Here is a 12804-nt window from a genome sequence, read left to right as displayed (position 1 = left end):
TACAGCTCTCATTCTTTGAAGCAACTTTGAAGGTTGACAGCTGGGGCGGTCTTCATCTTCAAGTAAAAGAAGGTCTGTCGACGGAGGAGATGACGGTGTGCATCTGGGTACCAATGTGTGGATGAAAATTTATTTTAGATTCCATATCAAACCCAAAACACAAGATCTAGTTGAACGGTCTTATGATTTTTTTAAAAAAAAATTAATATTTAAATTATTTTAATGTATTAATATAAAAATTATTTTTATAAATTAAAAAATATTATTTTAATATATTTTTTGAAAAAATATTTTAAAAAATAATTATTATTATACTCTCAAATACCTATAATCATGTGAGATTACATTCCTATTTTGTATTTTGTGCTCGTTTGATATTAAAGTTGAACTTGTTTTTCATTAATTTTATTTTAAAAAAAAATTTAAATAATATTTTTAAATCGTTTAAATATAAAAATGTAAAATATAAATTTTAAAAATAAAAAATATATAATTTTAATATAGTTTCAAATAAAAAACATTTTAAAAATCAATTATTTATATTTAACACCCAATCATGGTGTAACACACTGTCAAGTGTCGATGGCCAGTGATATCTAACAACATGGAGAAAATTCACAATTATGTGGGAAATTCTAGTGGTTTGTAGTCAGTGACAAGTGACAACTTTAGAGTCGTTGCTAGACGTGGACCCATGCAATTCAATTATTATATTCTTATTAGATAGCTCAAATTTTCATGTCCTCGCATAATAAAATAAAATAAAAAATATTATTGGACACAAACTTGCAAAATATTTGTCCAAAGAATGCTTCTTTTTTATATAGATCAGTTTGGCTTTAGGGTGGACTGTAATCATGGCTCTAGTTAACAATAATTTAAAATGCGAAGAAATTACTGTAATTTTTTCTATATATTTTTTTTAACTAAATATTTGTTCAAAGAATGCTTCTTTTCTTTTATTATGAATTTTTTTAAAATTATCTTTATTGATTTTATTATTTTTAACATTGAGCTGGTTGAGAATTACAATTGTATATTTTCTCATGAAACACTATAGATTATTACAGTGTTTCCCTGTACGGTTTTTTTCTTTTGTTTTTTTATGTTTTTTTTCTAAAATTATTTTTGTAATTTTTTCTTGAAAATATTATAGATTGCAACAGCCTTTCTCCGTATATGTTTTTTTTGTTTTATTTTTATAAATTTATGACAACACAAAGATATGTCATAAGCTCGCAACAGTGCGCGGGCATTATATCTGGTTATAGACAGAGGTGGTAACAAAAAAGTGTTGAGATTAAAGTTAAAAATAATATAAGTTCAAAGAAGCTATAAAAAGCCTGAAAAGTTTTAAAAATGAAGTTTTTTTCTAAAAAAACTAGTTTTTAGGGCTATTTTTTTTTTATGAGACTCAAATGAAAGAGAAACTTTATGGTGTTTATGCTATAACTACTTAGATATTTATAGCATAGTAAGAAATATTCATAAAAATTAGAGAGATATAAAATAGAAAAAAAAATCTAGTATAAAATAGAATTCTTATTATTTTTTGATGAGATCTCTTTAATACTGTATGTATCTTGTAGTTAGATCGTGAATGCTATAACTTTTTTCTGGATAACTTGTATTTTCTTACAAAGTCCGGCCAAGGTTTTGAGACTTACTAGTAGATGTTTTCGGTTGTTAATTAAAGAATCCGGCTGGCCATTTTATTTGACCAAGCAAGAAAATCACACCTTTCTTAAAATAAATCTGGTATTTACCTAATTAATTATCTCACCCGTAGCCGGTTTCTCATTATTTTATATTGTTTTTCGAATACAAATATGTGATCTATGCTACGCTGTGAACGGTATTATTTTTTTGATATAAAAAAATATTCAGATTATTTGTTGATTTCAAATAAATAAATAAAATCTAAAACTCAAATTATTAACTTTACTGGATTTAATATGTTCAATTAATTTAATAATATGATTAAAAAAACATTGATAGTAAATAAAATGAACAATGGGCAATGCCCACCACTTCCTCATGGATAATGCCCACCATATAAAAGAGTTCATCGAGATGATTTTAACGCCTCTATGAAACACTACACGATGACACTGAAAGAGGTTGAACATACTATCAAAACAACGACCTAGAAAACAAACCAAATAAAAAATCATAAAATGAACATCTCATGTTTATATTTAATCAATTAATATAATTTAACTCAAAAATAATATTTCTAAACTCGCAAATAAATGTTGAAGAATGACACTAAAGAAACATGAGCATAAAAAAAAGTACGCAAACCCAGACGAATCTTCTAAACTCGCAACTAGTGAAATCTTAGACTCGTGTTTAATCAAGAAGCTTAATTCCCAACTAATTTAACATTGAAAGATGAAATTAGAAAGAAAAAAAATCAGTTTAAAATTTTTGCCAAAGTTAAAGGAAATATCAATAAAAAATAATAAGGATTAAATATGTTTGGAGGAAAAGTTAAGGAGAATGAAATTATTAAAAAAAATCAATTTTAAAAACTATCTCAAATAAAATAAATAACAAAAAAAACAGGGATCAAATATGATAAATGAAAAAAATTAAAAGAGAATGAAATTAAAAAAAATCAATTTTACAAATTATTTTAAATAAAATAAATAGTAATAAAAAAACAAGAAACAAATCTAAAAAATAATAAATTGAAGAGCTACTTTGAAAAAATTGAGGTCAGACACAAAAATCAAGAAGGATAAAAAAAACAAAGGCAAAAAGATAATTGACGCCAAACCAGAGGTTTGTTGGCCACACGTGTTGCCCAATGATTGAAGGGCCATCAAGATGATTCGAATGACACCCTGAAAGCAATTATTTGGTCGTCGAACGATGCCTCATGCGTAGCCCTGAATGGCATGAGGGTCTCCCACCCACTGGTACATGTGTTGCACATATTAACCATTTTTCTTTTTTAAATAATATTTAATATTTATTAAAATACCAAATTATCCCTTAGTCAACTTGATTATAACATAAAAACCAAGTTAAAAATACGAAAAAGCCTGTCGATGTTCGCTTAATAGTTTTTATTTGAATGATAATTTAGTTATTTATATTGTGTTTAGATAAGGAAAAGACTAAAATGCTTCTGAATACTATTTCAAAAAAAATTATTTTTAAGGATAATTAAGTTATTTTATTGTGCTAAAAAATTAAGTAGATTTATTTATCCTAATCAATCTGAAAATGACTAGTAAAACATATGGAAAAGACTGTATTATTTCAAATAACAAGTTAGTTGATTTTGTTGGAGAATGAAAAAATAATCATTTCAGTGTTTAATTCACAACATCCGTGTTTTAGTCTTTTGTGTTTTTTTTTTAACCAAGGCCAGACATGCGGCTTGATACGCGTTCGAGCTCTTTTTTAGCCCGCTTTATGTATATTTTAAAGGTAGTTAGCCATTTTATTGCACTTAAAAAGAAAAAATTAAAAAGCCCTTTGACACCAGTTTGAAAGTTTTTATTTTTAAAAATAATTAAATGATTTTACTATATTAAAAAAATAAAAAGATTGATTTATCCCAATCAATTTGAAAATAACTAGTTAATCACCTAAAAAATATAGTATTATCTCTAACAATTTGGTTTAAGAATGATAAAATAATAATTTCACTATATTTATCCATAATGTCCATGTTATATATATATATATATATATATATATATATATATATATATAAAGACACACACCCACCCACCAAGGAAAGAATGGAATAACTATGAAGGCGAGGGTATCAAGTTGCAAGCACAAAAAATGATGAGGAAAAGTCATGGTCAATGCAATAAGAAATTCTATGTATAATATGATACTACACATCAAAAATGTCTCCCTCCGTCCTGCAAATTTATCCTCAACTTGTTTATCTCATGAATGAATGGTAAATTAAATAAATAAATAAATAAAAGAAGACAATTCTTCTTTTTCTTACATTTTTTTATTTTGTAGGTAATAATTGCTCTTTCACCCTCATATGATGCAACATTGGATTCTCCCAGCTGGTTTTCACGATGGACCTTCTCTTTTTATTATTTATTTACCTCCGGGATCCGAGACAATTCATTATTCTCTTCTTTTTAATTATTATTAATAAGAAATTAATTATGCATCCCTTTTCCCCTTCTACAAAGGCAGAAACTCTAATTGATTTAAATCTTTTTAATAAATTTCAGAAATATATCAATAAATAACTCTCCAAGCTATATATATATAAAAGGATTATGAATGAATGGGGTAAGAGTCCATTGAAATCCATCGAGGCCTAAAATATGAATTATATCTTATAGATATTATTTTTTGAAGTATTTTTTATTTGAAAATATATTATAATAATATTTTTTATTTTTTAAAATTTAGTTTTGATATTAACACATTAAAATATTAAAATAATTAATTTAAAATAAAAAAATAAAAAAATTCTGAAAATACAGCTAGTTAGATGACAACAGCTGCATATTAGAGATACAGGGACATCAATTATAAATGACAACAGCTGTAACAGTACTATCGCTCAAAGCATTTAAATCTATGTCACAAGCATTGAATAGTGACCCGAAATCCAAATAGCAATTGGGCATACATGCATGCCCCAATAATTGGAAACTAATCCATAATTATTATACAGTAATTAAGAAAATAAAAAATGCCCGTTATCATATTATATTTACAGTTATTAAGAAATTATTTAGTGTTTTTTGCTTGGAAATATATTAAAATAATTTTTTTAATATTAACACATTAAAATTATAAAAAAACACTAAAAAACACTAATTAAATATTTTTCAAAACTAAATTTAATAACACAAACACCAAACTTAGGCAAAAGCCATGATTGCACCGCGTTATTTAGGCAGCGTTTGCAAGGTGGTGTCAATCGCACATTTTGTCCATTTTGCTGCCCCCTCTTCCGCCAAACTGACACAACATTGTAACGTGGCCACACTTCATTGTCCATACCATATTTCTATTATCCTTTTTTTTTTTTTTTTTTTTTCATGTTGGACAGCAAAGACAAGCTCCTAAGATTTCGACAAAAAAATATTATTCCCAGAACCCCAAATCTTTGCTCTTTTCCTTTCAAGAAAATTAAAAAAAAATTAAAAATATAATTAATTGAGTTAATCACAGCCCTTCCTTTCAAAGCACGTAATTTCTTTTCTCAAAAATTAAAATATTTCCCATTTTAATCTGCAATTAATTAAGAACGTGGGAGTAACAATGTTATCCCTCAATTATATTTAATTTTAAACAAGTACTAACAAAAGCTAGTGTCCATATCAACTTATATGTGTATTTTGACTGCCAATTCGTATATTATACATATGCACAGCATAATGTGGCATTAATGCACGTGTTATGCATGTTCTATGGTTAAAATAAATTAGTTACATCAATATTAATTGTTTGTTGATTTGTATTATAATGCGTTTAATTGCTAATGCCATTTCTTTTCATTTGTTTATAGACTAAATTAGCCTACGGTAAATTGCAAGGACTGATGCATAATTTATTTTTAAATTTGAGTCCTGAGCAGTGGTAATAACTTACGGATTTATTTAGGGGTTGTATTGCGTTCTCTTCAGTGTTTTAAAAAAAGTTAATTTTTTTTTGTTTAAAATTAATTTTTTTATATTTTTGAATTGTTTTAATTGGATAATAATATAAATATTTTTTAAAAAATAAAAAATATTATTTTTATATAATTATGAATAAAAACAATTTGAAAAAGTCATCACTGGCACCGTAAACGTTGCTTGAGACTCACTTGTTAATTAATAAGGAGCGAAAAAAATGGTTATTATTTTCAAATATAGCTAGTCAACTCATCTAGGGGTAAAATTGTAATACAGCCCTTAAATGGGGACAGCCAAAGGTATTGCAACAGCCACCTAATCGTCAATCCAGGGTGCAATCCTACCCGCAAACTTCAACAACTAACCCCAATCGTGACAATATTTACACCCACAACCCTCTCTAATTCCCCAAACTACCCCTACTCAGGAATGGCACCCAACCTCGCCGAGAACTTTCCCCTGCCACCATTTCTTCTCGGCCCGCCACCGCCGGCCGCCACTCTCCGGCTTGACTTACCATCATTCTCGACAGAAAAAGCCAGTTTCTTGTGACATCCACATTTCTCAGCCCCGCCGCTTTTCATTAGAGCGGAGCTGGCTTTAACGGCCAATGCAGCCATTTCTTCAGGTTGTAAGGGATGCTTTAGCCAGCTCAATGGCAAGGCAAAATAAAGCTGACCGGGTTGGAGTTCTTCATTGTCATTTATAGCTGAAACGACATCATCAAACTCCATTTCATCAGCGTTGCAGATGAAGTAGGTTGGGATCTTGGCAAGAACAAATGAAACCTTAACTGGGTACGAGAATTCCTGTAACCTTCCATCTTGTAAGATCAACTTTGCTGTTGCTACATGTGTCGATTCACAAGAACTGCAAATACCCATCTTGTGAATTCAAGATTTGAGAGTGAAAGTCTTGATATGATTTATTTTTGGTTAGGCGAGGCTTGAAGCCGAGAAGAGTGGGGTTTATATAGTAGGGAGAGATCGCCTCGATATATGTACCTGGTTGCCACGTCAGATTTGTCATTTTATGTGATCAGTGTGCAGGAGTTGCCAGCCTGTGAGTGGTGGGAGACAGGTTGTATGCTATGTAGTTACAGAGTCTTTTAGGTTTCTTCTGATTGGTGAAAGAATAAAAAAGAATAAATGTAAAATAAATATGCAAATTTTAAAATGAATTTATATATTTTTAAAATTGAAAGAATAAAACAACATGTTATCATCTATTTTTATTATATACCTCTTGTTTATCTATAAATAGTAACTAAATGTTATCTAAATTTAGTATTCTTGATTTAGCATGTTCTCAAGCTAACTCTTACGTATTATGAAGTTTATTTTGCTAAAACTTAATTCGATAAAATATTGAATATTCATTTTGAAATTAGAAAATCCACTAAATTAAGACAATCTAATATAAATTATGCCAACTCATCTAGTTTTTTCTTTCTTTGTTATGTGGTTCTTTCCACTATAATTTTTAGACCTGACCCGGTTCAAGGTTCAGGTTCTAGGTTTTGACAGGGTTGTTCAGATCAATTTTTTTAACAAAAAAATCAAAATGATGTCGTTTTAGTTAAAAAAACAAAAGTCAACGAATTGAAACCGGGTTTTAACCTGGTCTTGTCTGGTCAACCCGTTGAGTCACACTAAGTTTTTTTTTTTCCTTCAACTCAATTTAATTTCAATTTCAGATCAACTAGATTTAAGTTGATCTGCTGGCCAGCCTAGATTTTAAAACTATGTTTTAATGTCAAAATAGTAGGAGAAAAAAACTGTGTGGGCAGACAACTCTGCGGCACATTGCAGCATTGGCATGGCATACATCAAATACTTCTCCAAATTCTCTCCTATTGCCTATTACCAGGGCACTTCTACAGGCAAAAACCGTCAGGAAGAGCCCCATAATTATCTGATCTGCATATACATTGCATGAAACCCTGCCTAGTTGGCTCAGAGGAACCTAAATTCTGAATTATGACCTCTAAGCAACCGTGAAAAAGATGCTATTTGGATTCCATTAGGTAGAAATAGACTTGTGTTTAGTTTTTTTTTTATAGAATTTAACACATTAAAAAATTAAAAAAATAACAATGTTTAAAAAATATTTAGATAAATAACACAATTTAAAGAGTCTCAAAATCATAAATGTTATTGGCGACTCTATTAAATTATAAAATAACCTTATACAACTTATAATAAAGAAAGAGGAGAGAGAGAAAAAATAATCGGAGACACACTAAAACTCTGATAATCACAATATCAATACTATAAAAAAAATTGATAAGATAAATTCAAAACATTAAGAAAAAGATCATCAATAATAAATGAAATGAGCCACACAAGTTGTCTAAAACAAGTGAGCCTCGTTATTTTTGGTCGGCTCGTGTGACCCACTTTATTCATTGCTGGTGATTTTTTTTAGTATTATTGGATTTATTCCATTGAAATCTCATGACAATACTGTTGGTGTTATTTCAATGTGTTTTGTATTTGTATAAATTGAGTGCGCTTTTGATTTTTGATTTCTGTGGGTGATGTGTGATAATATCTAAGCTTAGTTCTGGTTGATGGAGGGGGCAGGGATAGGGAGGGTAAGGTTTTGACATGAAATTCTGTGTGTGGGTACTGTTATTAATGGTGGTGGCACTACCTAACATCATCCACTATATATCTTGAATGATCAACCATTCCATTCATGGCGAGAGAGAAGACGATATCCATTTAAAGTGGAGATGCATTGCTTTGTTAAATTGATGGTGGCTCATCATCATATGGAGCGAGGCATCTAAATCTAAGCATGGAAATGGCAGATCTTTTGAGATTAGAAACATTGTTAGGCACATTGCATGCCTTGCTAAGAACGGAGGGCGCCTTCACTTTTGAAGGTTTTCACTTTGCACTACTGAAGTACGGCTTTCTTCGGTTCTGATAAAGATGTTTTTTGTGTCACTTTTTGTTAGATGCTTGTCGCTCTCTGATCTACAGTCAATTATGGTGATTGGATTTAATTTTACCTAATTACTTCTAATCTGTGATGGGTTCTTACACAGGATTGAAGGGAAATTTTGGGACTAATTAGGCCACTGTCCATTAATCTGGTAGGCTTGGATCCAGCACTTTGTCTTAAAATCTCTGTAGAAACAGGGATTTGAATCATCACTCTGTGCATCATTCCATGAATACTATGCTTTAACTGGTTTGTATATGTTGGTTATGGTACTATATTAATGATATGACTATTTTTATAAAATGTAGACTCTTTTTTTTTTGGTTTATTTTCTGGAAAGTGATAATATTTTCTTACGGTCTTCAACTTGATCTTATATTTCAAAATTAAATCCATAATTCAACCCAAAGAAAGGTACTTTATATGGCCAAATAATTTTTTAAGAGGACAAACACAAGTACTTTCATTGAAAAAGAAATTAAAAATATAATTTGAAGGGTTAGAGAGAATCTAAAAGTGATGCTGCCACTCCATTCCAAAAACCATAAAGGAGAACAAGAAAATCGAGCCCCTTAGCAAGGTGAGACATGAAATGTGCACAAATGCAGGAGGTAAGAGGCGTGCCATTCCTTTAATAAAACACTTGGCTAGTGACAAGTCTCATCCACAGACAAAAATGCTGGTGAAGATTCAAGAAGATGGAGGAGACACACAAGATATTGGATCCGACACCGCTGCAGATTTGCAGAGAGCTAAGGATATTTTAAGTAGTGGAGAATTCAGGAAGAGAAAAAAACGTGTCAAGAAAATAGAGTCCATGGAGCTTGGGTGCGAGGAATGTGAGAAGACACATGGAAGAGAAGGTCCATAGCTATAATATTGAAATTGAAAAGAGAAGTAAACCCAACAATCCGACAGGAGATGGAGTCCTCTGATCTGGGTCTGCCTTGCTCAGGCCCTGTTAATCCTGCAGGGGTCCTTGTATCCCGCCACCATATTTTGTATCTCAGCATAGAATACAAAATAGGCCACCCGTCTGTGCTTCGCCATCACTCTTCTTCACCACTATATTTTTTTTTTCTTGCTTGCTTTGTTGTTTATGCACACTACCTGACATAAATGGTTGAATTGCTTTTTCTTTCTTCCTTTATTGCCTTCAATCATTTCACCTTTTTCTCAATCAACATGTGACTCTAGGAACACCAAGCTTTATGATTAAAATCGATCCTTGGAATATATTGGAGTGCTGTGGTTACTGTTGACCGCTCAATTTTGATTAGTGCCCATAATAAACTTTATATATATAAAGATTATTTTACATAAATTCTTGAAGGCAAAGCGAAAGAGAAGTACATGCATTGTACAGAACTTTATCCTTCAAATTTTATTTTGTTTCGTATTTTATTCTCAGGATTTCGTATCAAGAGGCCAATCATACTGTGTGTGGGTGCATGTTCTGATGCGTTTAATCGAATGATTTCTAAGCAAGATCTGTTATTGTCCTTTTGTGTTATTAATAATTAAGGGAAGGGAGGCATCCCACCTCCGAGACGTTCCATGAAGCATCAAAGCCCTTTTTCCCTTCTCCACTCAAATCATCCCCAAAAGACTCGAGCAAGTAGGAGCAGTCACGCTCTCTTTGCAAAAAAAGCCCTAGATGGGATGCTTTTTTATGTATATTTTATGAATTCTATCCTTGTACGAGTTGTAAACTTTTTCTTTATCATCATGAATTCAAAGGACCTTCCTAAAGTAAACCTTGTTTGACTCCTATGGTTAAATTCAAAAGAAACTATCTTCTCAAGCCATGGCAATGGAACTTTTATAGAGCCTAATTGCCTATGCCTATAAAAAGAACTACATACAGTAGCGCTCACTTTGTCTCTTGCTGGAAAAGCTCAGCCTAAATAGCTTCTTATGAGATTGAGCACAATTGCATCTCAATCCAATAAGAACAATTTCAAGTCACTTTATATCAATTCACCTAAACACTCTTAAAAGAATTCAGTTTTTAATTATGATGTTTTACTGTTTACGTGAACAATAAAATATCTTAATATATATATTTTTAATTATCTTATATTAATTCTATATCATAATGAAGTGGTGAACTAATAAAATTATAATAGATAGCTAACATTTAAAAAAAAAAATAGACAACATGTTATCCTCGTTTTAATATAAAAAATAATTAAAACAAGATACTTTTACAGACCTGGCCTACTACTGATGGGACAAGCACTAGGTTTAACCTTTTGCTTTTTTTTTTCTTTTTTACTTTTTAGAGGAATTTTATCAGATTTACTTACTTTTTAATTTTGACATAATTCTTAAATACAATTATAAATTTTTATTTGACTTTTAATAATTTTTTAAATAATAATAATAAGAAGAAGAAATTATTCATGAAAACTTGATTGAAATTGATTTTTCATTATTAAATTTTTTAAATAAATTTTGAACATGATTTTATCACATTTATTAATTTTTTAGCTTTCAATCACATAAAATATGAACATGTTATTTTAAGATTATTTGTTAGCTTACTTTAACAATCATAAAATGTTTTGTTAAATAAAAATAATAATTTTAGTTAAAAACATTGTATTAACTAAGATAAACAAAAAATACATTCTAATATCTATTTATTTTTTTGTATTTAAAAAGTTTTGGATCTTCCATAGCATAGCGCAAACTTGTTCATATCTAGTGGAGGCTAACAAAAGAATGCTATTCTTCTACCCCATCTTGTCACTATATATTCAGAGAAAGAATTGATTATTGAATCCCTTGAACAAGACTTCAATAAAACGTCTTTTATTTACTCATCATCTCTTTGCCTGCAATATACAATGATGCCATCCTTGAAAATAATTCATGCTCTAAACATTTTAAATGATCTGAGCTGACATTCTAGGGTTACACGCATGCTCTTAACTGAGTTGATAGCGTGTTATGGAGCAAACTGAGTTGGCAAAGCCAACAGTAAACACACACCAACCGGCAAGAACACAATGCTCCCACAACCATATGTACTGTAGTGTTTCATAGAAAAGTCCGATCTGAATTATTATATGAATTAGATCTGTTGATCTTGTAGGGTTCTCAATCAGACAATTTTTCCAAAAAGTATCTTTGAATTCATTCATGGATACACTCATAAAAGTTAACCATTGTCATTACGAGGAAAGCTCCTTCAGAATTATTATTTTTTGGCCAAATGCAAGGCTGTCATGCATATGAACAATGGACTTGCAGTCCCTTGAAGCAACTAGCTACTCCATGGCAGAAAACTTTATTATAAATCAAAGATTAGTGGAGATTTATTAATTATACAAATAATTGCAACCGGACACGCACAAGAAACAGAAACCTTTTGTATTTTAGCTAGAGGTTCACGTATAAATAATTAAATAATTAATAACTCTCCCATGTACTGCTTAACATCATGAAAAAAAAAAGATTACAAAACCTATATTTAATTTACACGTACTTCTATCCTTTCTATATAGCTGATCCTCAAATATATTACTCCTTTTTTTTTCAAAAAATAAAATAAAATCATTTTCTTCATATATAAGAAGAGTTTCAATATTCTAAAATGAATAAAATCTATAATAGATCGAGGCGACCTCATGTCCTCCTCCTCCTCCTCCTCTTCTTATAAAAACGAGCTGAATTACTTGAGTTTTTGTAAAAACTCTTACCTTAAAACAACATTAGTAATTACAAACTTAAAAAAGGAAGAAGAAGAAGAAGAAGCTAAATTAGTTAAAATTAAATAAAAAAAAACCAACAAGCAATTAATGATTAATTATGACTTGTAATTAAAAATAAAATAAGTAGGTCAGCAAAAGGGGTGTGTGTCACTAACTTGAATAACTCGTGGACCTTTATGCACGTTGTGGCTGTAGCAGAGGTCACAGAGAGGTGATTTGGTGCAATCCATGCAAAAGAAATTGCAGTATTTTACTTTCTCAGAATCACGATGGTTTTCACATGGCTCATAAAATTCGGTTTCTATCAAGCTCAGTACCCAATGAGGATAAGTTGCGTACACCTCCATGATGGACAGCTCCATGTGTAACACTTCTGTTCTTAAATTCTTCCTTCTTTTTCAAAGGTAAATTGGTTAATTAAGGTAGCTACAAACCCTAAAACGTATACTACCTGGGTACGTATATATGTACGTAGTTCCAATATCATTCTCTCTTCTTCTTTTTTATGCAGG

The 12804-nt window shown here is 30.3% G+C and overlaps 1 protein-coding gene across 1 annotated transcript; it reads right to left on the bottom strand.

Moving 5' to 3' along the window:
• Positions 1-5812: 5812 nt before the first annotated feature.
• LOC133672971 (uncharacterized) lies at positions 5813-6575 on the bottom strand. Its single transcript, XM_062093545.1, has one exon. The coding sequence runs from the start codon at positions 6503-6505 to the stop codon at positions 6041-6043; it is 465 nt and encodes a 154-aa protein (XP_061949529.1). The 5' UTR covers positions 6506-6575; the 3' UTR covers positions 5813-6040.
• Between the last annotated feature and the right edge of the window lie 6229 nt (positions 6576-12804).

Source organism: Populus nigra, chromosome 14, assembly GCF_951802175.1.
Source record: "Populus nigra chromosome 14, ddPopNigr1.1, whole genome shotgun sequence".
In the NCBI taxonomy this organism is placed as follows: domain Eukaryota; kingdom Viridiplantae; phylum Streptophyta; class Magnoliopsida; order Malpighiales; family Salicaceae; genus Populus; species Populus nigra.
This window is presented reverse-complemented; position numbering and strand designations above follow the sequence as displayed.